The 19,024-nt window shown below is 44.5% G+C and overlaps 2 protein-coding genes across 2 annotated transcripts in view; both read right to left on the reverse strand.

Moving 5' to 3' along the window:
* Window positions 1-1,280: 1,280 nt before the first annotated feature.
* On the reverse strand, window positions 1,281-4,942 carry icmt (isoprenylcysteine carboxyl methyltransferase; the record flags this gene model as incomplete). Its single annotated transcript, XM_079238905.1, has 5 exons — window positions 1,281-1,733; window positions 2,003-2,220; window positions 2,488-2,657; window positions 2,852-2,940; window positions 4,724-4,942. The coding sequence occupies 5 exons, from the start codon at window positions 4,940-4,942 to the stop codon at window positions 1,554-1,556; spliced, it is 876 nt and encodes a 291-aa protein (XP_079095031.1). The 3' UTR covers window positions 1,281-1,553.
* Window positions 4,943-8,478: 3,536 nt separating this feature from the next.
* Window positions 8,479-19,024, reverse strand: part of rtel1 (regulator of telomere elongation helicase 1) — a gene marked incomplete at its 5' end in the record, with an annotated part of 39,965 nt that continues 29,419 nt past the window's right edge. Inside the window, 10 exons of the mRNA XM_079239758.1 lie at window positions 8,479-8,585; window positions 8,860-8,982; window positions 9,085-9,273; window positions 10,463-10,639; window positions 10,778-10,915; window positions 11,050-11,260; window positions 12,213-12,308; window positions 17,445-17,590; window positions 17,670-17,841; window positions 17,947-18,070. Of these exons, the coding sequence (XP_079095884.1) occupies window positions 8,515-8,585; window positions 8,860-8,982; window positions 9,085-9,273; window positions 10,463-10,639; window positions 10,778-10,915; window positions 11,050-11,260; window positions 12,213-12,308; window positions 17,445-17,590; window positions 17,670-17,841; window positions 17,947-18,070 (1,447 nt within the window). The 3' untranslated portion in view covers window positions 8,479-8,514. The remainder of the gene's footprint in view (window positions 8,586-8,859; window positions 8,983-9,084; window positions 9,274-10,462; window positions 10,640-10,777; window positions 10,916-11,049; window positions 11,261-12,212; window positions 12,309-17,444; window positions 17,591-17,669; window positions 17,842-17,946; window positions 18,071-19,024) is intronic.

Genomic DNA, 19,024 nt, shown 5'->3' on the forward strand with positions numbered 1-19,024 from the left:
CTGAAGAGGAAATGCTGAGTCAGACGTTCCAGCGAGGGACAGAAGTCTGCGTTTCATCAGCTTCGTTTACAGAAAGCAACTTACAGGCCAGGAACCGAAACAGAGGACCGTCCTTCCTGACCTGCATCCATCTTTTACATAAAGTCTTTGGACAGATGTTGGAACAGAGTTTTTTTGGTTTTAGGAGGCATCAGGGATCCGCTACGATGCTACAGGAGCTGAAAAACTAAACAAAGCTGACTAACGGAACAATCCACCTGAAACGTAACTCACACATCATGAGGACGAATAAAAATCTGCTCCCCAAACACAGCTGGGATGTTTTAACACTCTGGGATCTTTTAACACGCTGGGATGTGGTTAAAACTCGAGCTGGCCTCACAGAGCTGATCCCATCACATCAGTCTTCCTCCTCACATATGTGCCAAACAGAAAGTGATTTAATAAGCTGCTCTACACCGTTTCCTCTGGATGAGTCTGAGAGGTAAGAACTACTCTAACGCCACACACTCTGACCAGACCAACACGGAACAACGCCAGGAAGGTGGCACCATTCAAACTGATGCTTTAATCCAGCCATAAAATAGGATTTTAACAGTAAGTTCTTCAGGAAAGCAGAATTCCTCTCCGTTCCCTACAACTGAAACGACATTTCTGCAGTTAAAAGGTTCAGAGTGACGAGACGTCTTGCTGCATGGAGGCTGTTAGGTGGAACCCTGACTGATGAAAGCAGATGATACTGGACTAACAGGAGGAGACAGGTCTGGGGGGGGGGGGGGGGGGGGGGGGGCTGGAGGGCTAAGAGATCCGTTCTGATGAAAGATGCTTCTAAGAGTCCAGATTAGAGGTCTGCTCTCCCAACGGAGCTGATCTCAAACTGGGAAACAAATCAGAAGATGTAAAGAAGCTGATCGCTGCTGTTTGACAACTGGAACAGACTAACTGGTTTTCTGCAGTACAACTGGGCTCGTCCTGCATCCGTCGAGTTTATTAAAGCTCCAGCGTGTCGGGTGGAGTAGCATCTAGACCCGGACAGGACCCCAAACCACAGCTGACGCTACTGGAAATGTTTGGTTTGTTGTTTCTGAACTTCTGCCAACATATTTGGACATTAATTGTTCAATTTGAGGTAATAAAAGCAGAAAAGGTGAGAAGAAATCGTGGTGTGGATGCTGCAGCAGGTCGACCCACATCTTCCACACTGGAGCTTTAAAAAGCCGACGCTGGAGGAAACTGGAATTCTCCGGGTTTTTTCAGCATGGCTGCTCCTCCCAGCAGCTGATCAGTGGAAACGTGGTGAGAGCATGCAGACAGATGACAGAAACAGATGGAGTAAAGTGTAGGAATACATGTACAGCAGAGGTTTTCTGTTTTAACTGGAGGTTGGTAGAAAAACAGCAGCCCAGCTGCCGAAGTGTCCGTCTGAGCTACAGGCTCTCCGCCAGCCGCTGGGCTTCACCTCTGGAGGGTAGCTGCCACGGCAGACGACACACACCCACCAGGTCTGACCCGCTTTGCTTAGAGTCCGAAACGTCAGCATCCGGCTGGCAGGACTAGTTCACACGGATCCCGGAGATGAAAGGAAGCCCGGTGGGAACCCGCTTCTTGTACGCCACGTAGTCCTCGGCAAAGAAGTGGATGAGGGAGAGCTCCTCTTCCTCTATCCGCTCCCGGAAGAACCGCCAGCTGGCTATCGTGTAGGCCAGGATGCAGAGCGGGTTACACAGCACGACCTGCAGCCGCCAGACAGACACAAACCACCGTTATCTTCTACATGAGCCTCAAACTTCTGCTTCAATCTGCCTAAAAACAGAGAAAATCTGCCGTTCATGTGATAAAAAGTCATAATTCTCAGTGCAGACAGAGGACTGATGGAAGGAAAGGAGCTTGGTGCTGGCGTGGGACGTCTTCAGGTGTTACAACCAGATTTTACTCAAACTTCTGTTTAAAAAAGTCTTTAAAAACATTTTAGCCTCCATTTCATCCCCAAACATCCACTCACCTGAGTTCCCATACTCCAGTAGAACCAGCCCACGTAGGACGGGTGTCGGAAGAAGGCGTAGACCCCGTTGGTGACCAGCACGTGGCTCTGGGCCTTCTCATTCTGGACGATATGGTTGAAGTTGGAGCCGGCCGTCAACATGGCCGCCTTCCGCAGGGCTTCCCCGCACAGCACCATGAGCAGACCCACCAAGCTCAGCCACTTCACCTGCTTCAGCTCTGTGGGAGGGAAAGAATGGTGGGTCAGGTGGTCGGGCTTCGCAGAGCCAAGTGTGCACGAAAACATCACGCCAGTGTGTGTGTGTGTGTGTGTGTGTGTGTGGTGTGGATTCTAAATAAGCTGTCGCAGCGACACCGCAGAGCTGCAGAAACTTTAACCCAGATGATCTCTCAGTCAGAGGAAGGATCAGATGATGTGAAATCAGCATGACTTCCTCCTCTGCTGCATGTGGAGGAGCAGCAGCACATCGATGCCAACAGGCTAACCTGGAACCATCAGCTTCTCCACGGTGAACTCCACCCACGACGACACGGCGGCCAGTGTGTACTCCAGGCTGTGGTTCAGCAGGAAGGAGTCCAGCGACAGGCTGCGGGGGTTGATTATGGCCGTCACCAGGTACTCGGAGTAATGGAAGAACGACAGGGAGCACATGTACCTGGGAAGGAAAATAAAACATTAAGGGACATTAAACTCCAACAGAACCCAGTTAAACTGCAGCCCATAATTCCTGTCGCAGCTTCCAGCTAAATCAGCACGAAGTTAAAAACACAGATTTGGGAATATGTCGTCTAAAAATATAACAAGTGGTGAATTTAGCCAGTTAATAACTGAAGACAGTGTTTTACATACCAGCCAAAATGCGTCCAGATGGTTTCAGAGAAGCTTAGAATCAAGCCGCAACCAAAAGTAATTCCCAGAAAACAGGCTCTCAAAGCGACCTACAGGATCCAGGACACACTGGTTAGTGTGGGTCAGACTGCCAGCAGCAAACCAGCTGATGCCAACAGTTTATTTATCAGACGTTTTCCTCAGATATGATAAAATAAATCAGTGGTTTAGTTAAGCATCACACCCTTTCCAAGCAGCATGCAGATCTATGAGAGCTTTAAGTATAAATAAATGCAGATTTCTGAGAGATTATAAATATATAGAGGTATCTGATCACTTCTAAAGGTAAATATGTCATTGCTTTGTGCCTGTGAGTGTATGTGCAGATGTGTATGTATTAGGGGTGGGAAATTCTAATCGAAAAATCGAAAATTGGGATTTTTTTGCTTTACAATTTTAAAATCGATTTTTTGGTTAAAAAAAAATCCGATTTTTTTAAAAATAAATAAAATAATCCATTATAAAATATTTGTCATTTTTATTGATCTATTTACTTGTCTTCTTGGGCGTTATAGCGGCAGAATGATGGTTTGGTTACTGTGTTGTTTTTTCCTGACTGAAATCAAGGAAAATGACAAGCCCAAAAAAAACCAACCCAATTTTGTAACTTTATTTTGTTTTTAATCAACAAAAATCAGTAATATCGAAGAATTGTAAGAATCGCAATTTAAATCGAATCTGCACCAAAAAAAAAAACAAAAAACAAAAAACCCGAATCGAATTGAGACAAAAGCATATTGTCACTGCCCTAATATGTGTGTATATATGAGGATGTGTACGAGTATGTATTTGTACATGTCTATATTTATTTATTTATTTATTTTGCATTTAGTTATTTTCTTTTCCATAAAATAAGAAAAAAAAAAAAAAAGAAAACTGACTATTTATGGGATTATTCAAACAACTGCAAGAAGGAAAAGATTATAATTGTAAAGGGGGGCAGGAATATATAAGACTTTTTTATTTTTATTGATCTCAAACACATATAAAATACAAAACAAAGATGCACATTCGTATAACATTATACGTTGTTTGAGAAGGAGCAGAAGGAAGCCCAAGGATTATTTAAATCCTACTCCTTGTTTACAGTCTTCAATTTACAGTTATGTGGCTTTATACACAGATTACATACTGAAAGTCATCAGTCAGAAGGGAAAATATAAAGCAGCTAAATAAATGATGAATTTTCTTCTTATTTATATTTATCCAAAAAAGTTCTTGTACATTTTTAAAACTGAATAATATTATTAGATCATTTTATATCATCACTTAGTCCTTTACATGAAGTTACTCCATAAATGGAAACATCTGCTTTTTAGGGCGGTTTATGGTTTCTGTAACATAACTTTACCTCTCAGATTGTACACAGTAACACTGTCTTTAAACATCTTTTGTATATCATGTCATCTTTTTTACTTTGAAGATAAATTCAGGTATTTTAAACTGAACCAAGTCACAAACTTGCTTTGCTTCGTCCTGCTCCTTTTCAGACTCTATAGTAGTTGCTACTTTTTTAAGCTGTTGGTTAAATTGTATTTAGTCTGAAATAAATAAATATCCATCTATGTATCTAAATAAATGAAGCATCTCTCCTGTCTGAGGTGGGAATGTCTCTGCAGCTTTACCAGACTTAGAGATGTGCTGAAGATAGAAACCTGCCAGCTGTCCCTTCTTTACCTAATAGGATTAACTCACTGAATACAATGCTGGGGGATTTATCAGCTCGTTAAAGCTAAAACATGACATGACAGCAGGTTGAAATGCAGGAACATGTTCATTCAGCATGTGTTTGGGTATAAAAAGCAGGAAGTTGGTTGCACAACATCTGCTTACCTTGTAAAGAGGTCCTCTGTAGATGATCAGCAAGAGGCCGTTCATCACTGCAATGTGGACGCAAATCGCGATCTTTCCAGGTGTTTCCGTCAGGTAATCAAAGACCCAGTCCAGATGTCCGAACCAGGTTCTGATTAACGGGATTAAAACCACGCTGAGACCTAAAATAAACGCTTTTATACTAACTCTGCCTTCTAGCAACAACTTGCTGCCTGCCATGATGGAAATTCCGTGATGTGCAACGCGAAGTATCGCGATAACTAAACGGAAGCCTCGTTGAATGATGCGTTCAATGTGCCTCGGAACGATAAAGATTTGTTGAAACCAGCGATTTTGTGCAGCAAAATCTTCCATTAGCTTTATTTATAGACCACTTATAGCAGTTTAAGTCACTTCACTGTCGGATAAGCTAAAGAAACATGGACTCAGATTCGTTTCAGAATCTCCAAGCAAAACTTTTTAAAACTCAAACAAAAAACAATCTAAAATCTAGAATCTAAAACCAAAACTGTCTAAAACTTAAGTAAATAAAATTATCTCAAAATCAAAAATTCTCAATCATCATGAAAACTGTTAGGCTTTTATTTAGTTAAATTGTGTAGTTTTGTTTGTAGTTTCCTCTTCTTCTTTCTCTCTTCTATTTGGTTGCGCTTCACAGTCTTTGGTTTTGATTCTCGATTGTTTGGTTTAATTTCTGACACTAATCTTTCATGGGCGGGTCTTTTTTTAGGGGCGCATCCTGATTGGCTGGTGAGTTTTTGAGTAACACAGCTGTAGCCCAATGAGATGTACAAACACTTTCTTCAGAAATAAAACCAAAACAATCGAGAATCAAAACCAAAGACTGTGAAGCGCAACCAACCAGAGAGGAGAGAGAAAGAAGAGGAAACTGCAAACAAAACTACTCAATTTGACTAAATAAAAGCCTAATAGTTTTCATGATGATTGATGATGATTTATTTTACTTAAGTTTTAGAAAGTTTTGGTTTTGATTGCTTTTTGCTTGAGCTTTAAAAAGTTTTGCTTGGAGGTTCTGAAACAAATCTGATTCCATAAGAAAGAGGCTTCAGGTACTTTTCAAAATAGACTGAGTTTTTTTTCCATTTGAAACGTATCTTTCCGATTGCACTTTAATGCAACACAGGTTTTGTATGTTTGAGCGGAGACAACTTATGTTTGATATCTTTGTTATCTGAATAGTATCAAAATATAATAATGAATTAGTTATGTACAAAGCCATTTGTTTTATTGTTTCAATAAAAAGAAAAAAGAAAAACCTCTGTTTGGACATAAAAGTGAAGCTTTTGCCAAAGTGCCAACACTTGCAGTTCACCTCTCATCCGCTAAAGGCTCCAAAACAGTCCATCTCAGTTAAAATAGTCAAGAAGTTTCTTTGTTGTGGATTTTACATTTTAGACATTTTCCGAGCACACATAAGTGGATGTGGAAGTGACGTGAACAGGATCCTCTAACCCCAAATCAGATCATTTTACAGCACTGTCGACAAAACAGAAACATAATATGGGTGGTGGAGGGGTGTTTGGTGGGGCATGTGTGGTTGGGTAGAAGTAGAGGGATGGGGTGGCGGGGTGTGAGTGTGTGTGTGGGGGGGGTGAGCGTGTGTGGGGGCGGGGGCGATTGGGGTTCGTATGACTTGGTATGGGTGAGTGAGTAGAGGTGGGGTGGGGTTGTGTATGTGATGGATGATGTGCATGGATTGCAGAGGGTTGTGTGGATGGGGGTTGAGAGGGGAGTGCGTGTTTGGGGGGGGGGGGGGTATGCATGTATATGTGTGAGGGGAGTGCGTGTTGGGGGGGGGGGTATGCATGTATATGCGTGTGTGGTTTGGTGGTGGGGGGGTGGTGTCCTGTACCCGGGGGCGCAGCTGGTGCGCTGGGGTGCGACCTGGCTGCCGCTGGGTGGCGGTCTGGGGGTCCTGGTCCTCCGTCGGTGTGGGCTGTGCCCTCTGCCTGCGGGGGCGGGGGGCTGCTCTCGGGCTCTTGGGGCCCTGGGGCCTGCGCTCTGTCTGCCCTGGGTGGCCGGTGCCCGGCGGGATCGGCCCTTGCCGGCCTGGGCCTGCTGGGGCCTGTTCCCCCTGACTGCGGGGGACTCTGGTTGGGTACCTCCTTCGCCACCTCCTGGGCAGATGCATGGCTGGCTCTGGAGTGGGGGGGTTGGGATCTGTACCTGGGGGTGACTGTCGGTTACCCGGGTCTCTGGGTTCTCCTGGCCTTCCTCTAGCTGTAGGCGGGCGGGGTCACATTGGCATGATCACTCTTCTCTAAACACGTTCCACTCTGAATGTTCTGCATGAATGTTCTGCATGTGTCACAGTCACTGAGTCATCCAGCAAGTTTATTCACTAACAGCAGGTAGCTCTCTTTCTGTCTTTTTGACTTAACTTGCTAGTTTCTGGTCCTCATGATTGTCAACGGTTTTGTTCTCCACGAATCTAGAGTTGGCTTGTGTGGGTGTATATATTTATGTGTGTGAGTGGGTATGTGTGTGTACTTATGTGTATGTGTATGTATGTATGTGTATGGATATGTATATATGTATGCATATGTGTGAGTGAGTGTATGTATATGTATGTGTATGTATGTGAATATGTATATGTGTATATATGTATATATATATATGTGTGTGTATGTATGTGTATATGTATATCTATCTTTATGTATGCATGTATGTGTACATGTGTGTGTATGCATGTGTATGTATGTGTATATGTATGTATGTATATATATAATGTATGTGCGAGTGTATATACATATATATATGTAGGTTGGTATGTATGTGCATATACATGTATGCATTGATCTCTTTTTGTTTTTTTATGTTCTCTTTTCTGTTCTCTTTCTGCCCCTTTCCTGTCCTTTCCGGTCGGGTCCAGCAGCATAAACTCTGTAATACAAGCTATTATCCAAAACAAATTGAAAAATAAAATAAGAATCAAGAAATACAAGGGGATCATTACATCTACAAAAGTTCCCCTTGGCAAAATAAATTTGCTCACCAGAACATCAGTCTGCTTGCTTAAATGCTGGACAAGACAAAAAAAAACAACAAAAAAACAAAAACAAAACAGAAACATAAGCCATGAGGAGGTTTCACAAGTTTAATTTAATAAAAATCAGCAGATAAATGTCTGCACATGAATCACTTTCTGTGAAATTAATTTCATACAGAGCAGAGCTATTTACTGTTGCATCACAAAGGGAACTACTGATGTACTTAACCTGAATGCCAGGAACATCAAGGTTATTCGCTGGTATGAGAAGATAAGATCTGTCCAAAGATGCACCAGGAGGAAAGTGGAAGCTTGCTGGAGCTTCAAGGTGGGATACAGTTCCAAACACATTCATTTGACATGATTATGTGCATCAGGAGTAAATATATATAATGTCACAAGCATCATGTTAACTGACAGTTCACAATGACGGTTCTGAAGCAACATCTCGGTCTAATGCATAGCTGTCACAGCACCTCCTTTACACCCATCGGTTGATGAAGAAGCTCCAGATGTATAGACTAGAAAATGGGAAAAAGGAGGCAAATCTCCAGGAACTAGCAGAAATCAACATGCTTTAAACAGGCAAGTCCAAAGCTCTCCTCATTTTGGCAAAGATTTTTCCCTTTCTCGTACAAATCTGTCTTCTTGCAGGAAAAAGAAGTCAAATTTGAGCTGGATTAAAACGTTAAACTTCTGGAAGTTGATAAAAACAAAGAAAGATGCCCTCACAGAGGGGAAAGCTCAGGTTCAACATGAATTCTGCTGTCTTCTCTGTGTTTTATCTTCTCTGGCTGCCGGGGAAAAAACTGGAAATCTTGCTTTGTGTTTTCAGAGGAGTGGAACGAGGTGCTGAAAAGACAGACAGGATGAGTGGAAAAGCTTTACTCTGCATCAGAAGTAGATACAGAGGGAGTTTTAAACAGCTGTTCCTGATTAGTTTAATCATTTCTAAATCTACTGATGAATCCTGGAAGTTTTTAGGTGGAAAGACGACAAAGTTTCTGGCTGCAGCGCGTTCTGTTTGTATCAACCTGTCAGAAAGAACTCAGAGGTCCAAACCTGCGCGTCGAGCGGGAAAACGAAGTCAAGCGGCGCGCCGCAACAACATGGAGTTTTTCCTCACCTTGTGTTTCTAGCTCCTCACTTGAAACTGGGACATCAGCGGCTGACGCTGGCTGGCCTATCAGAGCATCCAGCATCGTTTTGTACTGCTTCTTGTGATGTTGGCGAACAAACATACCAAATTCTGAAATAAACAAACAATAAAACACAAAATTTAAATTCTGGTTTGAGCCAGAAACATTTAACGGTCGCGGTCGGAGAGAACAGATGGGACAACAGAACTCACGGATCAGCAGGTTGAAGTTCTCGTCTTTCTCTGTGAACAAGCTCACCACGGTGGTCACCAGCCTCTCATAGTCGTCCGTCTTCTTGTAGTTTTTAATGGCCTGAAAGAGCTGAGCCGACTTTTCTGGTCCGAGGGCTTTTTTCACATCAGCCAGGAAGGCAGCATGGACTTGGTTCTTCGGAGCGGAACCTGAACGGGACAGATTGTTTCACGAGTCATGTTGTCATCGTAGAGGGTAAAATAATCAGGATTAATTTTATTTAAAAGCCACTTTCATGGAACGCTGCGGCAGTTTGCTAACAGATAAAAGTAGAGTGGAAACATCAGCGTATAGGGGATGAGATGATGGGGGGGTGAGATGATGGGGGGGTGAGATGATGGGGGGATGAGATGATGGGGGGGTGAGATGATGGGGGGGTGAGATGATGGGGGGGTGAGATGATGGGGGGTGAGATGATGGGGGATGAGATGATGGGGGGGGTGAGATGATGGGGGGATGAGATGATGGGGGGTGAGATGATGGGGGGGTGAGATGATGGGGGGGATGAGATGATGGGGGGGTGAGATGATGGGGGGATGAGATGATGGGGGGGTGAGATGATGGGGGGGGTGAGATGATGGGGGGGTGAGATGATGGGGGGGTGAGATGATGGGGGGGATGAGATGATGGGGGGGGTGAGATGATGGGGGGATGAGATGATGGGGGGGTGAGATGATGGGGGGATGAGATGATGGGGGGTGAGATGATGGGGGGGTGAGATGATGGGGGGGTGAGATGATGGGGGGGTGAGATGATGGGGGGGGTGAGATGATGGGGGGTGAGATGATGTGGTAGTGAGATGATGGGGGATGAGATGATGGGGGGGTGAGATGATGGGGGGGGGTGAGATGATGGGGGGTGAGATGATGGGGGGGTGAGATGATGGGGGGTGAGATGATGGGGGGTGAGATGATGTGGTAGTGAGATGATGGGGGATGAGATGATGGGGGGGTGAGATGATGGGGGGGGGTGAGATGATGGGGGGTGAGATGATGGGGGGGTGAGATGATGGGGGGTGAGATGATGGGGGGGGTGAGATGATGGGGGATGAGATGATGGGGGGATGAGATGATGGGGGGGGTGAGATGATGGGGGGATGAGATGATGGGGGGGTGAGATGATGGGGGGGTGAGATGATGGGGGATGAGATGATGGGGGATGAGATGATGGGGGATGAGATGATGGGGGGATGAGATGATGTGGACTGAGGAGCTGTTGATGGTTCTGTAGCAGCGAGGAGGAGCTCAGTTTTAGCTTAGTGACTCTGGGACTGTTGTGCATATTTACGCCCCCTGCTGCGTGTCGTGTGAAGTGCAGTCTGCAAACTGAGCCTCCTACCTGTCTGGTGTTCCTTCAACCCCTGCTGGCTCAGGTGTTCCTTCAACCCCTGCTGGCTCAGGTGTTCCTTCAACCCCTGCTGGCTCAGGTACGGGCCTCCCTGGTTGAGGTGTTGCGTATCAAGCTGAGCGCAGGCAGACGAGGAGATCGGTCCTCCTGCATGCTCTCTGACCGCACCTGCAATTAAACATTTACTTCTACTCTTACATCTGCAGAACTCACAACACACACAGTCCCTCGCCTCTCTGCACGTTTTCTTTGATAATGAGACAATATTTAACGATTAGAAATGACAGTGGGACAGACGTGTCTTACAGCTCTGCAGCATCACGGCTTTCTTCTCGTCCTTCGACAGCGAGTGTTCAGGTTTGTATCCGCAGCCCTGACCCGTCAGCTCCACGCAGCTCTCATCAAAGCTCTTTTTGTGATGCGGACGAACAAACTGGTAGAAACCTGGACAGAGAGGGAGCAGCAGAAATCAGCGTTGTGGAGCTGCTGAACTTTATGGTTTGGTTTGTGACCGACGAACCAACGCTGCAGAACATATGCAGTGGTTTTTATGTTTCTCTGGGACTTTACAGTCGTACCACGGAGCAGACCGTGAGTCTTCGTGTCCTCAGTTAAGACGGCTGTCTCCGTCAGCAGGACGTCCAGGTTGTCCGTCGCCTTGTAAGTCTGCAGAGCCTGGACGATGCGGTCAAAGTTCACTTTGCTCAGCGATTTCTTCATGTCTGCCAGGAACTGCTTGGCACTGGTGGCTTTCCTCTCCTCCGAGACGTCCTCAGAGACGCTCGGCTTCTTCAGCAAGAAGGAGGAAAAATATTCTCATCATGTGAAACCCAAAACAGCAACAAGAGGAGGAGAAATGAATGACATCATTTGTTTTACTGAGAGAAATACTTCAAATTCTATAGAAAATAAAATGAAATTTTAACACGAAGCAAGCAGCTAAAACTCTTCAGTCATCATTTAGAAATGTGTCTGTGTGTTTTAGTGACATAGTACGATGCCTCATTCATGTCGTCCGAACAGGGAAATAAAAATGTTTTTCAGAGGGACATTTGAGTCTTTACTTCTTCATATAAATGTGTTTAATAAATCCTAAAGCAATGAATTACATTAAAAATTCAGCACTAAATGACAGATATTTAGCTTTATGCTTTAATAAATAAAACATCTGAAACAGAAAGAATTTGGGAGAAGTTAAACATCATTGAAGCAAAAAGAGAAATTTTTACAAAGAAAACCGAATCATTGCAAACAAACTGTGTTTCTGCTCCAACTGTCATCAGATCCGCCGTGCTTTGCAGCTCCAACACAAACATCTCCAGTTTAACGCACTTCTTCAGTATTTAGGATGATTTGTTTATTAAAATGTCCAGATTTTACCCAGAAGATGGAAGTTTTCAGAGCATGAAACGTCAGAATTCCTATTGGATCAGTGTGTTTTAAAACACACCGATCCAACGGGGATTCCCACATATGTCCACTCCGAGCCGCTGTCCTGCAGGTTCAGAAGGTTTTCCACATGAATGGGTGCCTGAGTAAAAACTGCTGAGGAGAGCCATTTAGTTTGAATCATGTTTGTTGGAACAGGGAAACATCTAAAAACAGGTGGACTTTGATCCAGGAGGACTGGAGCTGGCCCCCCCGATGTAACCCAGGAGCGATAAACAGACATCAGTGTAGAATCTTCTTGTTCAGACTTTATCATACGTTCACACACGAAATACAGACGAAACACACACACCTGATCCGACACCAACTTTATTTTCCGCTTTCCTCCTCGCAGCTCGTCTTCCATCCTCTTGTCATACTGCAGAGACAGCGCGGACCAGACGTTGGACTTGGACAGAAAAACACAGGAAGGCAGAGATAAATGAGGTTAAAAGGGAACTCTTCTCTCAGAGCAGAAATAATTTCAGTTTTTTTATTTCAGTGCTGTAAAAAAAAGCATTTTGGTTCATTCAAGTGTCCCCAATCATATCACAGATATCTAAATCTATCCATCTAGATCTAAATAAACACAAAAAACAGGTTTTTCATTGTGATTTCATTTTCTAAACGGGAAAAGATTGATCCTGAGGAGAAAATATATTTATCTACGTGTGAAACATCAAAGCAATTTACTGTACTTTCCATAATATGACTACAATCACGTTGAGAGGCTAAAACTACGTAAAGTGACAGAAAGCAAGAAGTCTGGATGACCGAAAAGACGTAGCGAAGATCCCACGTATGAGAAAAGGTATGGATTTAAAGGAGTGAAGCTTGTCTGCAGTCTAACAGCTAAATGCTGTTGGGGCCTGGAGTAATGTCACTAAAAGGGAAATTTCCTTTGTTCATGTCAACATTCATGACTCAGCAATAAGCATGAGAACGTGAAAACCTCTGCTGGCCAGAAATAACACACAAGCTGGTCTCAGATGATCCAAAAACGTCTTGACGAAGCTTTTAGGAAGATATTCTGTGTTCTGACGAGAGAAAAGTGGAACACTGTGGAAGGTGTGGATCTCTTTACACGCTGCGTAAAACCAACACAGCACTTCAGAAACACCAGAGCATCGTACACAGTTAAACACGGCGGCGGTAGTGTCATGGTCTGGGACTGCTTTGCTGCTGCCGATGAACAACTGATGAAGCCATTCTATTCTATTCTATTCTATTCTACAGTCATTTAGCAGACGCTTTTATCCAAAGCGACTTACATATGAGTGAGAACAACACAAGCAGGAAATCAGACAGTAGAGGACATCGTAGGAAGGTGCTGGTGGACTGTCCAGTTGGATGCAGGTCATTACATGAAGTGCTACAGGCATTTTTTTGTTTTGTTGTTGTTTACCCCCCCCACCCCATAATATCACCTATGTTTAAATACAAAGAATTAATACCATAAAGTTTGTTGTAAAGAACTGGGCTAAGTTCTCCAACTTTCTAATAAATACAGCTATACTAAGTGTTAAAGTGCTCCTTGAAGAGCTGAGTCTTCAGCTTGCTCTTAAAAGTAGACAGGGACTCTGCAGAGCGGACAGAGTTTGGGAGATCATTCCACCATCGTGACACAACAGAGGAAAAGAGTCTGGCTGGTGATTTAGTCCCATGTATTGGTGGTAACACGAGGGGTCTTTCACTGGTGGAACGTAGCTGTGGAGAGGGAGTGTAGGTCTGGATTAGGGAGTGTAGGTCTGGATTAGGGAGTGTAGGTCTGGATTAGGGAGTGAAGGTCTGGATTAGGGAGCGTAGGTCTGGATTAGGGAGTGTAGGCCTGGATTAGGGAGTGTAGGAATGGATTATGGAGTGTAGGAATAGATTAGGGAGCGTAGCTCTGGATTAGGGAGCGTAGCTCTGGATTAGGGAGCGTAGCTCTGGATTAGGAAGTGTAGCTCTGGATTAGGGAGTGTAGCTCTGGATTAGGGAGCGTAGGCCTGGATTAGGAAGTGTAGCTCTGGATTAGGGAGTGTAGCTCTGGATTAGGGAGCGTAGGCCTGGATTAGGGAGTGTAGGAATGGAATCAACTTTCGGCAGTTGATTATCTCAAACAAGAAGAAACCTCAAGTGCTTTTTGACACCATAAATTCTATTGTTTGTCCTGCTGCTCCTGTTATTCCTGTTTTTTGCAAAGCTGATAGCAATGACTTTCTTAAAGTGTTTCTTAGCAAAATTCAGGACATTAAGAACAGTCTTCCAGTGCTCAGTAGTTGTAAACCTGTTAATGAGCCTGTTCTCCAGGAGTGGTCCTCTTTTAAACCAGTGACGGAGGTTGAAATTTCAGCTCTGGTCACCAAAATGAAGCCGTCTTCTAGTTCATCTGATGTGCTGCCATCTAAACTCTTTTTAAAAGTGTTTGATGTCATTGGCCCCTGGGTTACTAAAGTGATAAATCTGTCACTCACCACTGGTGTTTTTCCTAGTGCTTTTAAACATGCCATTGTTGAACCACTTCTTAAAAAATCAAATCTGGATGCCGCAGATTCTAAGAATTACCGACCAATATCAAAACTTCCATTCATGTCTAAAATCTTAGAGAAGGTGGTCTCCGAGCAGCTACTACATTTCTTGCAAAAATATGACATTTTTGACACTTTCCAGTCTGGTTTCCGCAAACATCATTCAACGGAAACTGCACTGCTGAAAGTGTCTAGTGACATTATGATGTCTGCAGATTCTGGGAAATGCACGTTACTTGTCTTGTTAGATCTCTCCTCCGCATTTGATACTGTCGATCATCAGATTTTGCTAACAAGACTACATGACTTGGTCGGACTGTCTGGCTCTGTCCTAGCATGGTTCTCATCTTATTTATCAGACAGGAGTTTTAGTGTCTCAGCTAACCATATTCTATCTGACTCTGCTGATCTTCTGTGTGGAGTACCACATGGCTCTGTTTTGGGTCCGATTTTGTTTTTGCTCTATGTCCTCCCTTTAGGAAGGATTATTCAGGAGTTTGATGATGTTTCCTACCATTTATTTGCTGATGACATTCAACTGTACTGTTCTTTTAAGGCTTCGGAGATTCAGAAACTGAACTCTTTAATGAACTGTCTAGTGCAAATTAAACAATGGCTCGGCGCAAATTCCCTTCAACTTAATTCAGAAAAAACTGAGGTGTTGGTGATCGCCCCTGATGAAGCTGTTCCAGGGATCAAACAGTATTTGAGTGTTCACAGCTTGTCTTGTAAGTCAAGTCTCAGAAATCTTGGAGTAATTTTTGACAAGGAAATGTCATTACAGCATCACTCAAAGCAGCTCACTCGAAATTGTTTCTTTCAGCTGAGGAAAATCTCTAAACTTAGAACAATGGTATCCAAAGGTGAGCTCGAGACGATTATCCACGCCTTTGTGTCTTCTCGTTTAGACTATTGTAACGGTTTGTTTTCTTGTCTAAACAAAAAAGAGTTGTCTCGTCTGCAGCAGGTCCAAAATTCTGCTGCGCGGTTGCTGACTCGATGCAACCGAAGGGCTCATATCACGCCAATTCTGAAAACTCTCCATTGGCTCCCTGTCTCTTTTCGTGTGAATTTCAAAATCCTGGTGCTCACTTTTAGAGCCTTGCATGGCCAGGCCCCTTCCTACTTAAGAGACTTGTTGTGTCCATATACCCCCATGCGGAGGTTGAGATCGTTGGATCAAAACTTACTCATGGTCCCTCGTTCTCGTTTTAGGACCCGAGGAGACCGATCTTTCAGGTTGTTGCGCCGAGGCTCTGGAATGATCTTCCATCCTCCCTACGTTCGCTTGAGTCTGTTGATGTGTTTAAGTGCAATCTTAAAACCTTCTTGTTTCAGCAGGCATACTCAGATGTGTAGATTAGGGGTGTTATGACCAGCAGTTTGTGTGTCTATTTTTATATACAGTGTTTTTGTTGTATCTTTTTATATGTATTTTATTTTTGTATTTTGCTTTTTTGTGAAGCACTTTGTGACTTCTGTCTGTGAAAGGTGCTATATAAATAAAATTTACTTACTTAAGGATTAGGGAGCGTAGGTCTGGATTAGGGAGCGTAGGTCTGGATTAGGGAGCGTAGCTCTGGATTAGGGAGTGTAGGCCTGGATTAGGGAGTGTAGGAATGGATTATGGAGTGTAGGTCTGGATTAGGGAGCGTAGGTCTGGATTAGGGAGTGTAGGAATGGATTAGGGAGCGTAGGTCTGGATTAGGGAGCGTAGGTCTGGATTAGGGAGTGTAGGAATGGATTAGGGAGCGTAGGTCTGGATTAGGAAGTGTAGCTCTGGATTAGGAAGTGTAGCTCTGGATTAGGGAGCGTAGGCCTTGATTAGGGAGTGAAGGTCTGGATTAGGGAGCGTAGGTCTGGATTAGGGAGTGTAGGCCTGGATTAGGGAGCGTAGGTCTGGATTAGGGAGCGTAGGAATGGATTATGGAGGGTAGGTCTGGATTAGGGAGCGTAGGTCTGGATTAGGGAGCGTAGGTCTGGATTAGGGAGCGTAGGTCTGGATTAGGGAGCGTAGGTCTGGATTAGGGAGTGTAGGTCTGGATTAGGGAGCGTAGGTCTGGATTAGGGAGCGTAGGTCTGGATTAGGGAATGTAGGCCTGGATTAGGGAATGTAGGCCTGGATTAGGGAGTGTAGGAATGGATTAGGGAGCGTAGGTCTGGATTAGGAAGTGTAGGTCTGGATTAGGAAGTGTAGCTCTGGATTAGGGAGCGTAGGCCTTGATTAGGGAGTGAAGGTCTGGATTAGGGAGCGTAGGTCTGGATTAGGGAGTGTAGGCCTGGATTAGGGAGTGTAGGCCTGGATTAGGGAGTGTATGAATGGATTAGGGAGCGTAGGTCTGGATTAGGGAGTGTAGGCCTTGATTAGGGATGGTGTTAAACTCAAACACAGTGAAGGTTATATCAGCAGCGTTTATATTTGTAAAACCTCTGTAGAGCTGGATTAAAATGATTTTACAATAAAGAGTGGAGCCAGTCCTCGGTGGCCAGGCTGCTTTGAAAAGCTTTTCCCCCAAAACAAATGAAATCATAATTTTAAAAAGTGCTTTTTCTATTTACTCAGGTTGTCTTTGTCTGATAAATAAAACTCAGTTGATATAGGAGCCAATTTGTTGAACTGTGTTCTCACTGGTGCTGGTAGAGGGCGCTGTTTGTTACCTGGACAGGTGGGGAACATGGGGGGGAACACATCACCGGTCGGGCGGATGTTTGACCCGGAAGGGCAAAAGGTTTCTGACCGCAGGGTGTGAGTAGACGTGTGTGTGCCACAAGATTATTTACAAAGGAATAAAGATTGATGAAACTGACGTGAAGTGATCTGAGTGGAAGTAAATCACGGCGAAGCGGCGCGTCAAACCATATCTCAGTAGCTTAGTTCAGACTTGGCTCCTTCAGCTGATGTGAAACATTTCGGTAAAAACGACACATACTGTGTCTGAATACAGTGTGTGTAGACAGTATGAAGACAGTTCCCGCAGCAAACAGCCTCTCCTGGGAACAGGTCTCATCTGGTCCAGACCACATGAATAAACTACCTTCTCTCCTGCAGCGTCATCTCCGCGGCGACGGTCGCCTTGCTCCAGAGCGTCCAGCAGGTTGGTCGGCCTCGCCTGACTCCCCTGCACCTCGCTCTCATAGCCAATGCAGATTCTGGCCATCCCGTTGGCGCCGCCGGCTTCGTCTGATCACAAAGCAGCCTTCAGTCGAGGAGAACGGTGATAATGAACTTTAGTTCACACTTCATCTGTTTCTGGACTCACTGAGTCTCCTCCGCTTTAGACTGGGAAGATGGGCGTCCAGTTCCTTGGCTTTCTGGGTGTGGGAGCTCTGGAAGGAGGAGCAGGAGGTGAAGCTGGAGGGCTGAATGACTGATGAACACTGCGTGGAACAGCTCTCCGCCGCTGCTGCTGCCGTCTTCACCACCACAGGCCTCTGGCACATTAACAAACAGCCACACACAAGCATCACCAGTATGCCGTTACACCGCGCTGGAAGACAGGTCATGTGAGGAATCTCCTGCTAACTGCGACAACCAACCAGTTTCTGTGCAACACGGAAGAACTGCGAAGCGTCACGGACCACGTTCCCGAAGCCGTCGTAGAGGCGGACATGAGGCTTGACCCAGGAAGGAAGCTGCGATCGGGCATCCGAGCTTTTAAACCTGCAGGGACAGTCATGATGTCACTACCCATCAACAATCACCACGGTTACCCTGTTGCTAGGTAACAAAATGTGATGATAGGATCTGGGACAGCAGGATGTGCAAACAGAGACCTGCATGTGAGACTCAGAGCTGTGTAACGTCGGGTCCTTCACCACTCAGCTGATGCAGGCTGATAAATCCACGCTTTCATTTCTTATCTGATCCAACAGACCTGATTCAAAGTAATGAGCCATTCAGCTGAACTTCATAGGCCGTTGGATCCATTAACTCAGTGTGTTGGAACAGAGACACACAGGACACCTGCAGGACACTTGCAGGATCGACTTTGGGAACCTCTGGTTTAATGACTGAACTTAGATGGTAAATTTCACCACTTTTTATCCTCCAGCTGAAACGGTTTCTTGCTTAAATCTAATTTCTGGTTTCAGTTGATTCCTTTTAGGTTGTGGTAAATTTCATGAGCAACATTCAGCATAATGCAGAATTACCTGTTAGAAAGTCAGTCATTTTCTCAGTACATACAGTCTTGGTTTCTCTTAAATAATGGGAGGAGATGTGCCGAATTTGCATCACTAAAGAGAAATCCCAGTGCAGCGAGATTCTCTACAAAGCTCCTTTAATCCACTGTTGTGGATTCCCCCTTTAATCATTTCCATGTTTTTGTTTTGTTCTTGACGAAACTTATCGTAAAGCTGCAGCAGCATCTGACAAAAATCATTAACAGAAATGAAAAAAGATGAAACAAACTGAGGAAAAAGAATTTAAAACATATAATCAGTAAAGATTTCTGGCTTCCTCGCAGTCTGAAGACACGTTAGATGAACCGGAGTGAAACTGGTTGTTTATCTTTCTGTGTTGTCCCTGGGATGGACTGGTGACCAGTCCAGTATGTAACTGGTGGAATAGACTCCAGTAAACCCGCATAACGGCGAGAAGATGGACGACTGGATG

The sequence above is a fragment of the Telmatherina bonti genome, assembly GCF_933228915.1.
Source record: "Telmatherina bonti genome assembly, chromosome: 4".
NCBI lineage: Eukaryota > Metazoa > Chordata > Actinopteri > Atheriniformes > Telmatherinidae > Telmatherina > Telmatherina bonti.